At 35.0% G+C, this 17,089-nt stretch overlaps 2 protein-coding genes and 1 long non-coding RNA gene across 11 annotated transcripts in view; 1 reads left to right on the top strand and 2 right to left on the bottom strand.

The window, feature by feature from the left end:
• LOC127507801 (uncharacterized) overlaps positions 1–17,089 on the top strand; it is a 100,987-nt gene that overhangs the window by 45,216 nt on the left and 38,682 nt on the right. The window contains exon 1 of one of the 8 annotated variants that reach the window (XR_007928452.1): positions 14,231–14,474. The exons of the other annotated variants lie outside the window; for them this stretch is intronic. This is a non-coding gene — a long non-coding RNA (uncharacterized LOC127507801). Of the gene's footprint in view, positions 1–14,230; positions 14,475–17,089 lie in introns of those variants that run through there. 8 annotated transcript variants of the gene reach the window in all.
• Positions 1,663–4,827, bottom strand: LOC127507791 (major histocompatibility complex class I-related gene protein-like). The gene is made up of 7 exons (XM_051885137.1): positions 4,681–4,827; positions 3,410–3,667; positions 2,932–3,210; positions 2,535–2,807; positions 2,336–2,452; positions 2,214–2,246; positions 1,663–2,093 (listed from the first exon to the last, which is right to left on the bottom strand). Exons 1-7 carry the CDS (start codon positions 4,745–4,747, stop codon positions 2,050–2,052), a joined length of 1,071 nt encoding a protein of 356 aa, XP_051741097.1. The 5' UTR covers positions 4,748–4,827; the 3' UTR covers positions 1,663–2,049.
• On the bottom strand, positions 6,234–16,055 carry LOC127507797 (hereditary hemochromatosis protein homolog). 2 transcript variants are annotated; one of them, XM_051885159.1, is made up of 7 exons: positions 15,901–16,055; positions 15,464–15,712; positions 15,015–15,281; positions 14,425–14,697; positions 14,228–14,338; positions 12,358–12,390; positions 6,234–6,285 (listed from the first exon to the last, which is right to left on the bottom strand). In XM_051885159.1, exons 1-7 carry the CDS (start codon positions 15,953–15,955, stop codon positions 6,257–6,259), a joined length of 1,017 nt encoding a protein of 338 aa, XP_051741119.1. In that variant the 5' UTR covers positions 15,956–16,055; the 3' UTR covers positions 6,234–6,256. The 2 variants fall into 2 exon arrangements, with proteins under 2 accessions (XP_051741119.1, XP_051741118.1); XM_051885158.1 differs by lacking the exon at positions 6,234–6,285 and adding an exon at positions 9,732–11,529.

The raw sequence follows: 17,089 nt of genomic DNA, 5'->3' as shown, positions 1-17,089 counted from the left end.
AGACCACAGGTCATGGTTCCAGTAATCCATGTCCTTAGTCTGCTTGTCTTCAGCAAACTGTTTGCGGGCTTTCTTGTGCATCATCTTTAGAAGAGGCTTCTTTCTGGGATGACAGCCATGCAGACCAATTTGATGCAGTGTGCGGCGTATGGTCTGAGCACTGACAGGCTGACCCTCCACCCCTTCAACCTCTGCAGCAATGCTGGCAGCACTCATACGTCTATTTCCCAAACACAACCTCTGGATATGAGGCTGAGCATGTGCACTCAACTTCTTTGGTCGACCATGGCGAGGCCAGTTCTGAGTGGAACCTGTCCTGTTAAACCGCTGTATGGTCTTGGCCACCGTGCTGCAGCTCAGTTTCAGGGTCTTGGCAATCTTCTTATAGCCTACGCCATCAAAGTTCGCCATCTTTATGTAGAGCAGAGTTCTTTGCCATGAGGTGCCATGTTGAACTTCCAGTGACCAGTATGAGAGAGTGAGAGCGATAACACCAAATTTAACACACCTGCTCCCCATTCACACCTGAGACCTTGTAACACCAACGAGTCACATGACACCGGGGAGAGAAAATGGCTAATTGGGCCCAATTTGGACATTTTCACTTAGGGGTGTACTCACTTTTGTAGCCGGCAGTTTAGACATTAATGGCTGTGTGTTGAGTTATTTTGAAGGGACAGCAAATTTACACTGTGTCACTACAAAGTCACTACAAAGTTTACACTACAAAGTGTCATTATACATACAAGCTGTACACTCACTACTTTACATTGTAGCAAAGTGTCATTTCTTCAGTGTTGTCACATGAAAAGATATAATAAAATATTTACAAAAATGTGCCTTCAAAAGCAAACTTAGTGATCATTTACCCGGGTTTGTCATTGTCCAACACTTGTATCTGTCAGTATCTGAAAAACTACAGGACCTGTTTAGATTAAGAAGAATATCAGATCTCAAAACAGACTCCAGCATCTTGTTTCATGTCTCACTGACCTCATGACTCCCAAGATCAGTGCTTTAAAAGTTTAGATCTGACTTTTTGTGTCCGTTATAGTTTTTTCCAACTGCCTTACTGCATTACTGTTTTGTTATAAAACTTTCCTACCAGTCTTCCTGAAACAAAAAGGACGCATATATTCCTTTATGCTATGACTTATGTGATCAACCTCCTCATCTTCATTTGTAATATTTCCTCTTGGAACATATCTGTTCGTCTTGAAACTTTTCGTTTATTCTTTCATCTTCAGTTGATTTCATCCAAGGCTGTGGTTGAAGTCAGCTGTAGTTCTTGTGTTTCTCTTCCCTTCACTGATTCTGCTTGTTAACAGCAGGTGTTCATCAGTGTAATTCACTGTCTCAAGTGGACTTTATTAGTAAACTAATGTAGGGAATAGTGGATGAGGGTATAGGGTGTGATTTTGGACACAGCCTCTGAGCGACTTTGAGCGCTGCTAATTCATGTTATAATGCTGTAGGCTACATTCTCGAAAACAACAGATATTACCCAGAATGCATTGTGTTATACGGTATATTACTGATTACTTACGAAACAGCAAATATCTGTAAAGCAAGTATTTAATTGTATAATGACAGACTATTGCCTGTAAAATTACTTTTATTTTTAACAGTGTAGAGTCAAAAATATAGAAAAGTTGTGTATGAATCCACTTTATTAATACCATCTCTGTGGCAAGCATGACTTATTTTATAAGCATGAGCTTTTTATATTTTTATACTACAATTATAAAATGTATGACATTAAAGGATAATATGCACAGATATTATACCAGGAAAACACCAACAAAATGACTAAAAGTATTATAGAGTGCATGGTTTGTAGTAATTATGTACATTTGTCTGAAACTTTTCCACAATTTAGCATTTTAGGTCAACAAATCAAAGGATTTATAATGACCTTTGCAGACATAGTCTTGACATTATAGGCTTCATGCAAACAGGAAAAAAAAAGAAACACTTATGACACTTTGCCAGAATATACTTTGTCTGCTGTTTAAAAGAAGTTTCTCCACTCATTAGTGTCAATTTGTCTCATGACATTGACAAAGTTTGATGTGTCACACTTTCTTCAGATGCTGAAATTAAAATTGAATGTTTAATGAGTGTACAATGAATGAATAAACATTAACTTACTATAATTTCATTTTATTCAGTGCTGTATATTAAGAAAATAACTTATTAGCTCAACTACGTACCAGAAGCAGTAGAATAGCCACTTTTAATGGAATCTAAAACCCAAAAATAAGACTGGTTGACATATGTACAGTATGTGTGTGTGTGTGTATGAAATATATATATATTTAAGTTCTTGTCATACCTGCACATTGTCTTTTCCATGAAGTTATAGCAGCTGCTACTCCAAACACTAACATCAGAACCAAAACCATCAGAATGGAAGGAATCACTGATTTAAATGGTTCCCCGTGATCATACTCTGAAACATGAACCACAGGCTGAGAGATTGACTTTAATTCTTTTTGTTTTGATAGATTGTGTTTTCTGGAAAAGCTTATTACCCAAAGTGACATCCAGTTTGTTGTCCAGACTGATGTGTGTGGCAGAGCAGGTGTATTTGTTTTCTTCCGCACTGATCTCCAGACTCTTCCTCATCTGGTACGTCCCGTCACCATTGGGCAGCAGATCTCCTCCAGTGATCTCATGATCAGATACAGGCTGTCCATCTCTGAACAGGGTCAGGTTGATGTGACGAGGGTAAAATCCTGTTGCCAAACAACTCACACGAAACCCGGAAGACAGTTCTTTCTTGAGGAGCCTGACTTTGGGTTTCACTGTGGAAAAAGGTAACAGAAAGATATTATTATTATTATTATTATTATTTCATTATATACTGGTTTGAAAAATTCTAAATATGAATGGAAACACTATAGTTTAGCTGTTAGTCAGTCATTGTACCTTTTCTATTGACTTGATTTCTCCTCTTTTCAAGGTAACCCTTGAGTGTTTTGATGCAGAATGGCTGGTATAAATGTTCATGATTCCACATGCTGATTTTAAGATGGACATTCAGCACTTGGGCCGTGACGTTTAAATTACCCTGGTATGTGAAGTTCTTGTCAACATATAGCAACTCATCAGTGGTGGAGCCTTTGACAGCATCTTGTGTGATCATTTGTCCCGGTTCACCATCGTCCCTCAGTTCACACACAACCAGCCTCTGGAGGGCAAGAACACCTTTAACGGAGAGATAAAGTTATTGGTAATGTTTTATTAGGTATTAGGTATTAGGTAATGTTTATTTAAAATCATAAAACAACAACAACCATAGTGATTTATGATAATACTTAATTATTATTGTTGCCCAAAAGACTGTATTTGTATTATAGTATATAATGTGTGTATTTTAAAATGTTGTGTTTTTGATTGTACTTACTGTAAGTTTTATTTACATTATTTGTTGCTACTACCCATTTTTCCATAAAAGATGATTGTATGTTGTCACTTATGGTGAGCAGAACATTTGAATTGAACACGTCGTCTTCAGTTGTTGTATTTCCTCTGGGAGTGAGAGTCTTCGTCTCACCGTTATAGTACAAAACTCTGACATCATCCAACATCACTACATAGCTAAATTCAGGAAATGGCGTTTGTCCTTTAATGTACGTTGCAAGCACCCACAAAGAATGAGAGCCTATGAAAAATAAGAGATCGAGTGAGCGAGTTTATTACCTGCATCCAGATTTAGCATTTTACTTCAGGTCAGTCCTATGTTCATAATAAAAAATCTGTTTAAATGTCTGATGTATTATCTTGTCCTTTTAACAGTTAAGGGGTTTTTCCGTGACTGACAGCGCTAGTCAAAGCATTTGTCAGTTGCATCTTGTTCCATGTTCACAACAATTCAGTCTTTTCAATGTAAAAGTCTTCGCTACTGACTGACACATTCATAAAGACAGTCTTTGCCGCCATCTAATGGCGTAATAATGTAACTTCTGTTGCTGTTCACGGTCAGGGACTATTTTTTCCGGCGGAAGGAGGGCTTTAGTGAAAGTTTACTTCATGAAAGTTGCATTGATACATATTTTTGGCTTTAATATTTGTATTGTGTGGTAACCGTTTTATAAAGGCAATACGGTACTCGAGGCTAGTGCTATATCGTGCCCTTCAGCCGTGACTTATTCACGATACAGCACAGCCTCTCGTACCTTATGGCTTACTTCAATCTCCATACACAAGACTGTAAAAAACATATGCCTTGATCTATACCTCAACTGAAAAGATAAAAGTTTTGCTTCCCCCCAAAGGTCTATATGGAATGAACAGTTGCTATGCAACCAGGAAATTTTGAAGCCAAATATGTAAATCTACATTCGAGTTTTGTTTACTCAGTCTTTGACTGAAAAATCTGTACAAATACATATATATTAAGCAGGCAGCGCTGGGAAAAAAAAAGGTTAAAGACCCATATTTCAGTCAATCACATGCTTAAAAATAACACCAAATATTAAAACCTCAAAAGCCTATAAGCAAGCTCACATAGACTATTCATATGGTTTAGTTTTCATCTAAATTTCTTTATATTTTCAGACTTGCAATAGGCAACTGGAAGCACATTGTTCTGTTTAGCTCTTGATCAACCATATTTTTCCATATTCCATATTTTTAACTGAAGTAAAATATTAAATAAATCGTTTGAAATCTTACCTTTTGGAGCAGCTATTGGAAGTGAAAGCAGAAAAAGATGAAAAATGTCCATATCGCTGACAAACATATATGCTCACCTGTACATGATCAACACTGAAATAAATGACAGTATTGTTCCACACTTAGTTAGAGAGTGTGTTCTCTGAGCTTTTCAGTGGTTAATGTTTTGCTAGTCATGAGAAATGTATGTTTCTGGTATAGGCAATAATCAACCTTTACACCATAAACAGGCTTTGACTTCCCCTTTCACATTTGTCTGAAACTTTTCTGACTAATAACAGACCACTGGTAATTTTTAGATCTTAACTGACAGTTTAACATTTATATTTCTCTACTCATCTACTCTATATTGCTTTGTGTCGAGACATTATTAACACATAAGTTTTAAGGTGTTGTTTAAATATTTTCTTCAGATTTTACTTTAATAATTGTACAGTGTATGCAAAAAGAAAGCTTATATTCTTTGTTAAGCTGGGTACAGAAAAACAACAACAAGGGCAGGCAAGGCACAAGTAAAGACAATGCAATTGATTACGCAAGATGACACCAGTTTTGTTTGCATGAAACAAGAGCGGTGTGATATGAGAGCGCTGGTTTCAGTTACCCGGATGAGTGTTTCCACAACAACAGCGTATCCCTGATCCCAAGTACTCCAGAGAGCCGTGCAATTCTGAATGAACTCTTATTTTAAAAAGACATTTAGTTTGAGTGAACAAAACGAGAAACTGTTACACATTGGAGAGATACACTTTTAAGGTAGAATTTATTTAAAACACAATTAACAAATCTTTCTCAGATATTTTACAATCAGAAAATAATTGTGCGTTTTGATTTCATAAAGCGACTATTGTACAAGCAACCACAAAGAGAGAGAGAGCCTATGATATAACATAAAATTAGAAACAACACAATGAACAAAACTATATTAGAGTCGGCATGAAACAGAAGTTGCGATAGTATTTTCTTCCCTATTGTGACAAATCTGAGTGAAACGGCTTCTGGAATGAGAAAAAAAAATGTAGGGCGGGAATTGATTTCATACTCGAAAGTTGATTGGATCGTAGGAAGTTGGGTGTTGCTAACTAAATGGAGGAAGTTTGCAGTCAGTTGTTTGGGGAGTTTAAGGCGTATTCACGCCATGTAGTAATTATCGTAATTACGAGATTACGACTTGTAAAAAGCGGTCATGTCCTCATAGAACTTGTAATTACAACTTGTAGACTGGGAATTTTCGGAGAGCTCCGACTTGTACCAACTGACCGCTGCAGTTCATATTGCCGTTGATAGTGTTCCCATAGAAAAGCATAATTCCGAGTCGGAGGAAATGATCTGCTCCTGAATCACAAAAACAGATTCAGTATTCCTCGAAATAAAAACAGTGAAATGTTAAATTACATATACATTATGTATTTAATCTCACTTTATTAACCAATGTCTTTGCTGCTGACCTGCGATGATCCAATTCAACCTACTAATCTTGATTTTTTTCAGCTATAGGCTATATTTTGTTCATTGTCTGAAGAGGTTTCACTCATCCATGTTGTTTTGTGTCAGGTCAGGACATCACATCATCTTTTTATTTTGTTTCCACAGATTCTTCAGATGCTGAAAATGAAATATAATGTTTAGTGATTGAGAAATTCATTAGAAATTACAGCTCAAATGAATTTTTCACAGCCTACTAAATCTGGAAGTCTAGTAACCATAATCTAGGACATCAGCAACATTACAAAAACAAAACTAGTATAATAATTTAATGTTAATATAAAAATAAATCTAATATAAAAGTGATGCTGATATGTGAACATGTTCTGACTAATAAGCAAGACCTGCCAGACAGTGTTTTAGACGCGGATATTGATAACACGCCACATTAAAGAGAAAATACAAAGTTCAAACAAAACTGAACCAGAGATTTGATCACAAAAGATGTGCTTGCATTGGATTATGGAACAGGGAAGTAAATGCAATATGTTCACATGGGAAAGCAGTGTTTTAGTTCCGAATATTTTCCCACCTAATCAGACCTCAGTGTGTCGAGTTTCATACATGCGCCACCATGTGGACAGTGTCAGTCTGGAAACCCTCCAGAATCTGTGTTTGCTTTCTGAATGAGTCTGGCTCGCGGTTTCACTGTGGGAAAAATGACTAATAAATATGGGAATACTCATTTATGTTGAAAATGATCAATAGTATTCTACAGTGGATTTAAGATTAGGATACTAAAGAAATAACATAATTTAGACTTTCCACAGCATTTTATTAATTCTTACAAGTAATATTTAGATATTGACCTTCTGAGCTTGATGATCAACATTTTATGAAGGTTATAAGCACTTATTCACTCATGAAAACATAATTTTCAGGTTAAATTTTGCATGCCTTTCCATGACTCAAAACACCTCATAAGGAAGATAAAATGTAATTGGCTTTTCTTACAGTCTCAGAAGACAGGAGAAACTCAATGGATGATTACCACTCCTCGTTCCTTGAGTTCCTCTCTTTTTAAGGTACTTTCTGAGGCCCATTGTGCAGTGTGGGTAGTATACAGTAGCATAACGCCATTTTTCTATTTCTAGAAGTAGTGTTGTCAGTTTTTCCATGCCTTGATATGTTAATGTGTTATCACTAAAATGCATTTCATCTGTAGTGAAGCCATCAAAAGCAGCCTTAATGATCAATTGCCCGGGTTTGTCATTGTCCGACACTTCACACAGACCCTTCATCTGATGAGCCGCAGGACCTGTTGTGATTGAGAAGAATATTCTATACAAATACCACCAAAATTTTAGCATTTCAGTTATGTTTATAACTTTAGTTGCTTAAGTTTTATTTTATTTTTAAGAAATTACAACATTGCATGTATGATTCATGCAAATTTGGTCTCAATATCACTTGTATGTTTTCCAGTTTCCAGTTTTGCACTTACCTTCTGTTTTGTTGTGAAACCTTCCTGAAAGTCTTCCCAAAATAAAAGGTTGCAAAAATTCCTTTATGTTATAATTTATGTGATCAACCTCCTCATCTTCATTTGTAGTATTTCCTCTTGGAATGAAGCTTCCCGTCTCTGAATCATAGTATCACAATGAATAATACTTCTGAAAAATGTTTAAACCATGTTCACTCACAGTGAAATGAAGACTCCCTTCATATCAGTAACCTAATAAAAGGTGATTTACATGAAGTGGATTGATGTTAGTTGATAGCTGAAAACGTTTGGTGATGCTGCATCCACACCACCAGGTGTCAGTATAAGTTCTGAAGATGAAGGCAAACATTGGGGATATCTGGTTGTCAGGGCAAATTGTAATTATTTTGTATTCTGGGAAACATTTAAATAGGGTATGTAGATTCTGAAGTTCAGTATTAAAAATAATTTAAAAAAATAATAATAAAATAAGCAAAATTATAAAAATGTACACAATCATCCTGTTCGATATTTGTAAAAAAAAAAAAAAAAAATATATATATATATATATAATGTGTATTAATGTGTATAAAATGTGTATTAATCTATATTAATATATAGTAAAAGATCACAGAACTTCAATAAACTTTAGGATGCTGGGTTCACGCTTTCATCAGATGCTGAACAATAATTTATGTAATGATTTAGAAGAAAAGAATACTGAGAAATATAAATATATATATATATATATATATATATATAGACACACACACACACACACACACACACACTATATTGCCAAAAGTGAACTTTAATGACATCCCATTCTTAATCTGTAGGTTTTAATATGGAGTTGGCCCACCCTATGCAGCTATACAGCCTCAATTCTTCTGGGAAGGCTTTCCACAAGGTTTAGGAGTGTGTTTATGGGATTTTTTGACCATTCTTCTAGAAGCGCATTTGCGAGGTCAGGCAGTGATGTTGGACGAGAAGGCCTGGCTCGCAGTCTCCACTCTAATTCATCCCAAAGGTGTTGTATTGGTTTGAGGTCAGGACTCTGTGCAGGCCAGTCAAGTTCCTCCACACCAAACTCTCTCATCCATGTCTTTATGGACCTTGCTTTGTGCACTGGTGCACAGTCATGTTGGAACAGGAAGGGGCCATCCCCAAACTGTTCCCACAAAGTTGGGAGCATGAAATTGTCCAAAATGTCTTGGTATGCTGAAGCATTAAGAGTTCCTTTCACTGGAACTAAGGGGCCAAGCCCAACCCTTGAAAAACAACCCCACACCATAATCCCCCCTCCACCAAACTTTACACTTGGCACAATGTAGTCAGGCAAGTACTGTTCTCCTGGCAACTGCCAAACCCAGACTCGTCCATCGGATTGCCAGACAGAGAAGCGTGATTCATCACTCCAGAGAGCACGTCTCCACTGCTCTAGAGTCCAGTGGTGGCGTGCTTTACACCACTGCATCCGACGCTTTGCATTGCACTTGGTGATGTAAGGCTTGGATGCAGCTGCTCGGCCATGGAAACCCATTCCATGAAGCTCTCTACGCACTGTTCTTGAGCTAATCTGAAGGCCATACAAAGTTTGGAGGTCTGTAGCTATTGACAGAAAGTTGGCGACTTCTGCGCACTGTGCGCCGCAGCATGCGCTGACCCCGCTCTGTGATTTTACGTGGCCTACCACTTCGTGGCTGAGTTGCTGTTATTCCCAACTGCTTCCACTTTGTTATGATACCACTAACAGTTGACCGTGGAATATTTAGTAGTGAGGAAATTTCACAAATTGACTTATTGCACAGGTGGCAACCTATCACAGTACCATGCTTGAATTCACTGAGCTCCTGAGAGCGACCCATTCTTTCACAAATGTTTGTAGAAGCAGTCTGCATGCCTAGGTGCTTGATTTTATACACCTGTATATATTGTGTACATATATATATATATATATATATATATACATATATAGTGTTTCACAGAAGAAATACAGGTTTTGAACAACATGAGAGTGAGTAAATTATAACAAAATTTTAATTGTGGAAATTTAACTGAGAATAATAAATGTAAAATGTCATAAAGAGAAATAGAGATGAGAAAAATATGTGCCATGCTTTTTATGAATGAAATCCAACTCTTCAGATATTACAAATGCATTTATTATTTTTTTCAACTCATAAAAGATGTTTTAATAATTATTGTAAAAATAATAAAATAAATTATTAGTAATAATAAACATTGTCAGCAGCGGTTGCAGCAAGGATGAAAATAAAAGAGCTGGATCTAATTACAAGCAGTTCTTTTCAATTAAATCAAGTGCAAAATAACACTTTACAGGGTAACATGAAATAAAACTATGATACACAGAACGACCACTGTTACATACACAAGATCAGAAAAAGACAATCAAAAAAAGGGCTATAAATACACCAGGACACACTGGGACTAAACAAGGTAATTAAGACACAGGTGAGACACATGAGAGCAAATCAAAAACAATTGCAACATACGAGCATGAACAGGAAAACTGAACTAAAGGGCTGTTTGCCACCATTTTCAACTAAAAAAATTACAACTTGATGATTTTTAATCATTCATTTACACAACAACAGCATTTTGGGGACCTGAAAATACAAACTCAAATGGGCTTCATTATACTTCTACAATGCATATTCCTATATATCCAAAGTGTCACTCCTGATATTAGCACAGGCGCCACTCTTCTGCGTAATGGTAACCACAAAATTCAAAAACATTACAGAAACTCCTCTTAATGTCCAACATAACTGAACATTAAATACTAACAATAACTAACAACATCACGAGAATCTGTTACACCTTGGAGAATTTTTTAAGGTAGAATTTAATAAACAATTACTTGCACAAATCTTTCTCAAATATTTTACAATTAGAAAATAATTGGCAGATTTAATTTCATAAGGTGACTATTCTACATTTCAAGCAACCACAAAGAGAGAAAGACCCTATGATATAACATAAAATTAGAAACAACACAATTAACAAAACTGCAGTATGTTAAAGTTGGCATGAAACGGAAGTATTTTCTTCCCTATTGTGACAAATCTGAATGAAACAGCTACAGGAATGAGAAAAAAAAAAAAAATGTAGGGCAGGATTTGATTTCATACTCGAAAGTTGATTGGATCGGAGGAAGTTGAGCGTTGCTAACTGAATGGATGAAGTTTGCAGTCAGTTGTTTAGGAAGTTGTGTTCATGCTATATAGTAATTATCATAATTATGAGATTATGACTTGTAAAAAGCGTTAATGTCCTCATGAACGCCCTCTACTGTACAGGTATGAATTTGCATTTCCTTCAGCCTGAGGCTTTTTCATTTCACTTTACATTTTTTGTTTATGTTGCTGTTTGTGGTGGTAATTTCAATATTCACAATATTAGACAATATTGTGTCAAAGATCAAAGACAAACAAGCAAGCCCAGCCCAGGTTAGAAAAAAAAAAATAATAACAAAAGTAGCGTAACATTACTAAATAACCAAGATATCAGCTTTGAAATAAACAATTTTCAATTCCACCCTTATACAGGTAGTTATAGTAAGTGTTCACTGAGTTTCACAGCTTTTAGTATTTTGCTAATCATTAAAAAAATGGGTTCTGGTAGACAAAATTTACACCACAAACAGGCCTTGACTTTCACATTTATCAGAAACATTCCACTATTACTAACACTGGCTAACTATAGTCTTAGAGCTAACTATAGTCTTCTGTTTGCAGACAGAATTATATACACAACTTTTAATTCTCAGTTATAGTGAATTATAGTGGAATTTGTGTAACATAGTTTTGTAAAATGAACAATACTGGTTGTGGGAAAAAAGAGATTAGAGAATAGTTTTGTGTCAGATCAGGACATCATATCATCTTTTTATTTTGTTTCCACAGATTCTTCAGATGCTGAAAATGAAATATAATGTTTAGTGATTGTTCATGAGAAATTACAGCTCAAATGAATTTTTCACAGCCTACTAAATCTGGAAGTCTAGTAATCGTAATCTAGGACATCAGCAACATTACAAAAACAAAACTAGCATAATAATTTAATGTTAATATAAAAATAAATCTAATATAAAAGTGATATGCAGATATGTTAACCTGTGAACATGATATTGATAACACGCAACATTAAAGAGAAAATACAAAGTTAAAATGGAACTGAACCAGAGATTTGATCACAAAAGATATGCTTGCATTGGATTATGGAACAGGGAAGTAAATGCAACATGATCACATGGGAAAGCAGCGTTTTAGTTTCGAATATTTTTTTATTATTTTTTATACATGCACCACCATACAGCGAACATCAGTTTTGCCACAAAAATCCCCTGCGTGGTGCCTTTCATGTCACATGTGAGACACTAACTTGGACTTGGGTTATTTTTACTCAAATGTTTCCTAACATCAGACGCTCTCACGTGTGTTCAAGGAAGTTATTGCGTAGTGTGTTACATTGCAACCAATCTAACTCTGTGGTATTTTAGCACAAACATATGTGAAAACAAATAAGATGCCAACATGGTCTGGTTTTGTGACATTCTGTCATGCTCTGAAACGATGAACAAAATGGGCCAGACTACATTAGGTTCACGTGCAATGAGGATAAACATTGTTTGTGCTGACCACAATGTGTACTGTATGAGGTCAAAATATAAATTTATCTATTAATGTAAAGACAAGCAAAACCTCTATTTACTAACAAAGAAAGTAGTAACCAAAAGTACTTACTTGAAGGAGTAGAATAACCATTTTTTAAGGAGCCTAAACACCAAAGGAATTAAAAAGAAATTATTTTTGACAATACATTTCAAATATTTATTTAGAATTTCTCTTAAATGAATAGTTCACCCAAAAATGAAAAATTCTGTATGTTGTTCTGAACTGATAGTTTTCTGAACAATTGCTATACTACCCAGCTAACAGAAGTTTGTTATAAAAACGTTCTCTAAATATTCAGTTTTGGTTCTGGGAATGTAAAAAAATGTCCAGTTTTCTTGACGTTAGATGAACGTTTTTAAAGGGTCTTCTTTCAACTTAATTTTGATTAACAATTCAACATTCCAAGAACATGAAAATGTCCAGTTTCCTTAATGTTAATTGAATGTTATTTAAAGGTTAATATGATGTTCCTGAAACTTTCTTTCAAATCACACCTGCTGTGAACAAACACTGCAAGAAAGAGAAATAAGAACACAAACTATGACTTTCTTTAGCCACAGCCTTAGATGAACTGAAAATAAAAGACATTAAATCTATCAAGATCTGATTAAACAACTTCACAAACAGCATTACAGCTTCACTTATTATTAACCAGACTGACTTTATTTCTGTCACAGTCTACAGAAGTTCATATTGAGAATTAACAGAGGTTTAGATGGTGACATCTTATTGAAAATTTCATTTGAGGTTACCATCATGGAGATCAGTGTTTGCTTTAGTTGGGCTCTTTGTTGCATTTCAGATGCTTAATGTCGACTCCCTTGAGTGTATAAAAACACTGTCATTGTTGACTTTTGGTATAAAACACATTTTGTGCTATTTATACACTCACAGACATCAACATTCAGCATATGAAACACAACAATAGTGATATGTATTTAAAACACATTCATGGCTCCCAGCATGCATTGCAACATGAATAAATTATGCAGCTGAATTTTTTTTTATTGTCACCATTGTTGAGGCTTGTATAATGAGTGTTGATGGCTCAGTGTGTTGTGTTTAACTTTTAAGTTTTTTACATTCTTAGACAAATCACTTAAGTGTTATAAATGATTGAAATCACACTGGTAGAATTTATTGATTTTCTCACAAATAATGCTCCAATTCCAAAAGTAAACAAAACTACAGAAAAACAAGTTGTTCAAACCACTTAGATGTAGTCACTTCACCGTTAAAGCAAGTATGTTGATCAGCTTTATCAATGCAGAAATGTTTTCTGAAAACACCTGCGATTGCTGCTAAAGAAGCAATTTGATAAAAGTCAAGGGTCAAGAGCCCAACTAAAGCAAACACTGATCTCCGTAATGGTGACCTCAAACATCAACATCTAATCCTCTGTTAATTCTCAATAAGAACTTCTGTAGATGTCTGACAGAAATAAAGTCAGTCTGGTTAGTAATAATTGAAGCTGGTAATGCTGTTTGTGGAGTTGTTTAATCAGATCTTGACATATTTAATGTAATTTATCTTCAGTTCATCTAAGGCTGTGGCTGAAGAAAGTTGTAGTTTGTGTTCTTATTTCTCTTTCTTTCAGTGCTTGTTCACAGCAGGCGTTTGAACGATTGAAAGAATGTTTCAGGAACATCATACTAACCTTTAAATAACATTCTACTAACATTAAGGAAACTGGAAATTTTTATGTTCTTGGAATGTTACAAATCAACGTACCAAGGAGGTTGAATTTTAAATCAAAATTAAGTTGAAAGAACGTTTGAGGAACATTATAGCCTACCTTATGAAAAATGTTCCTCTAATGTCAAGAAAACTGGACATTTTTTACATTCCCAGAACCAACACTGAATATTTAGAGAATGTTCTTATAACAAAATTCTGTTAGCTGGGTAGGCACTTCATTTTCTTTCAGTTCTTGTCATACCTGCATGTTGTTTTCTCCATATAACAGCTGCGGCTCCAAATACAATCATCAGAGCCAAAACCACCAGAACTGAAGGAATCACTGATTTAAATGGTTCCCTGTGATCATACTCTGAAACATGAACCACAGACTGAGAGACTGACTTTTTTTGTTTTTGTTTTGATTGTTAAATGATGTTTTCTGTAAGAGCTCATTACCCAAAGTGACATCCAGTTTGTTGTCCAGACTGAGGTGTGTGGCAGAGCAGGTGTATTTGTGTTCATCTGCACTGATCTCCAGACTCTTCCTCATCTGGTACGTCCCGTCACCATTGGGCAGCAGATCTCCTCCAGTGATCTCATGATCAGATACAGGCTGTCCATCTCTGAACAGGGTCAGGTTGATGTGACGAGGGTAAAATCCTGTTGCTAAACAACTCACACGAGACCCAGAAGACAGTTCTTTCTTGAGGAGCCTGACTCTGGGTTTAACTGTGAGAAAAAAATTACTAATGAATATGGGAATGTTCTCTTTTTTTATAATAAATGATATAATTTAATAGACTTAGGACACTGCAGAAATTTAGACTCTTTCCACAGGATTTTATAAATTCTTACAAGTAATAATTAGTTTGAACTCTTGAGCTTGATAAACAAAATTTTGTGAAGGTTATAAAGCACATATTTTTATCTATATTTTTGTGTGTCTTTCTTTGTAACCATGACTCAAAACACCCCATAAGCTGAAAAAAATGTGGTTTATCTTACAGTGCCAAAAGACAGGACAGAGAAACACAATGGATGCTTACCTCTCCTCTTTCCTTGAGTTCCTCTCTTTTTAAGGTAATTTCTAAGAGCTGTTGTGCAGTGTGAGTAGTATACAGTTGCAAAATGCCATTTGGCTATCTCTAGACGTAGTGCTGTCATTTTTTCTAAGCCTTGATAAGTGAATGTGTCATCAATAAAACGTATTTCATCTGTAGTGGAGCCGTCAAAAGCAATCTTAGTGATCATTTGCCCGGGTTTGTCATTGTCCGACACTTCACACAGACCCATCATCTGATGAATCACAGGACCTGTTAAGATCAAGAATACTCTGAACAAATCCCACCACAATATTAGCATTTCAGTTTATCTTTATAACTTTAGTGATTGAGTTTTATATTATAATTATTTTTAAAGAAATCACAACATTGCATGCATTGATTAATGCAAAAATTGTCTCAATGTCACTTGTATGTTTTCCAGTTGAACTTACCTTCTGTTTTGTTCTCAACCATTCTTGAAAGTCTTCGCAAAATAAAAGGTTGCATATGTTCCCTAATGCCATAATTTAGGTGATCAACCTCCTCGTCTTCATTCATAATATTTCCTCTTGGAATGAAGCTTCTCTTCTCTGAATCATAGTATCCAACTGTAATGTCATCCAACAAATATACGGCGGTATATTCAGGAAGTGCCGTCTCTCTTTTAAAGTAAGATACAAGGAACTGCAAGGAGTGAGAACCTGTGAGAAACAGTGACAAGAAAAGTCATTTTCAGTAATAGTCAGAATGTTAGGATTCTACAACAAAACTGAAGCAATAATACATTTTTATTATTACTTGTTTTGTTGTGGGATCTCAACATGCTGTCTGTAACAGTACATAATTAAAATATGCAATCAAAACATAAAACACCTGTACTATATCCTACCTGTTAAAACAGCCGTTGGGAATGACAGCACACACAGAAAAACAAAAAATGTCATGGCGTTCTCAAGCTGGTAAAAAGATGTTTTTCTCTACAGCCACAGTTAGTGAATGAGGCCAGGAACAAGGTTTGGAACAAGTCAAGCAAAGCAGGTTTCATTTCCTTTAAAAATCTCAGTTAACATGAGAGATGTCAGTTTAAAGGTTACAATGTTTCACACTTAAAAGCATAGAAATCTATAGATAACTACAGATTTCACTTTTATTCAAATCTCAGATATTCTTTAGGGCAGAGACATAATTGTGGAGGAAGCTTGATTAAAAAAACAAACAAACAAACAAACAAACAAAAAACATTAATTTTAGAATAATCTAATGTATAATTAGATTATTAAAATCGAAAATAGGAAATGTTTTTAAAAATCAACAGACAGAAAAAGAGAAACATATATGCTAAAGACTACTTTCATAATTTTGTTTCTTTATTTAAGTTGCTTTATATAAATGTACTAAATGATTAAGTAAATAAAAATGGTTTTTAAAAAATCAGCTAATGCTACTGGCTGAGTCAAAATATTCATGTTCACTCACAGTGAAGTGAAGACTCCCTTCATATCAGTAACCTAATAAAAGGTGATTTATTTTACAGTTTTTCTCAATCGATTTGACACATTTCTCCAAATGAATGTAACTGCTCTCAAAACAGTTAACACAACAAACTAAACACACTCTTATGTTGGCAAAACAGTTCAGTATTCACTGCATAATGAAGCTCTGCGGTTTTCTCTATTAATGAATTTATCAAAAATAAATACTAACAACAAAACTACAAGTGTGTTCTCTGTTGATTTGATAACAAATTCGGTAACACTTTAGTATAGGGAACACATGTAAACTATTAACTATGACTTTTCCCTCAATAAACTCCTAATTTACTGCTTATTAATAATTAGTAAGGTAGTTAAGTTTAGGTATTGGATAGGATTAAGAATGTAGAATAAGGTCATGCAGAATAAGGCATTAATACATGCTTAATAAGTACTAATAAATAACCAATATTCTAGTAATATGCATGCTAATAAGCAACTAGTTAAAAGACCCTAAAATAAAGTGTTACCACAAATTCAGCTGTAGATACACAAATACATGAATGAAAATATGTTTTTCTTGTTCTTTAATCGTGTTCTTCAAAG

The sequence above is a fragment of the Ctenopharyngodon idella genome, chromosome 24, assembly GCF_019924925.1.
Source record: "Ctenopharyngodon idella isolate HZGC_01 chromosome 24, HZGC01, whole genome shotgun sequence".
Taxonomy (NCBI): domain Eukaryota; kingdom Metazoa; phylum Chordata; class Actinopteri; order Cypriniformes; family Xenocyprididae; genus Ctenopharyngodon; species Ctenopharyngodon idella.
Note: the sequence above shows the minus strand (reverse complement) of the source record. Positions and strands in the feature narration are given on the sequence as shown.

What these genes read in the sequence shown, in the direction of transcription:
- LOC127507791 (XM_051885137.1), bottom strand. Translation starts at nt 4,747, where the DNA reads ATGTTTGTCAGCGATATGGACATTTTTCATCTTTTTCTGCTTTCACTT. An exon ending in TAATGTAAATAAAACTTACA is followed by an intron (nt 3,211 to 3,409) that starts GTAAGTACAATC and finishes TCTCCGTTAAAG; the next exon opens with GTGTTCTTGCCCTCCAGAGG. An exon ending in TGGCTATTCTACTGCTTCTG is followed by an intron (nt 2,094 to 2,213) that starts GTACGTAGTTGA and finishes TTTTAATTTCAG; the next exon opens with CATCTGAAGAAAGTGTGACA.
- LOC127507797 (XM_051885159.1), bottom strand. Translation starts at nt 15,955, where the DNA reads ATGACATTTTTTGTTTTTCTGTGTGTGCTGTCATTCCCAACGGCTGTT. An exon ending in AACTCAAGGAAAGAGGAGAG is followed by an intron (nt 14,698 to 15,014) that starts GTAAGCATCCAT and finishes TTTTTCTCACAG; the next exon opens with TTAAACCCAGAGTCAGGCTC. An exon ending in CAAACTGGATGTCACTTTGG is followed by an intron (nt 14,339 to 14,424) that starts GTAATGAGCTCT and finishes TTCATGTTTCAG; the next exon opens with AGTATGATCACAGGGAACCA.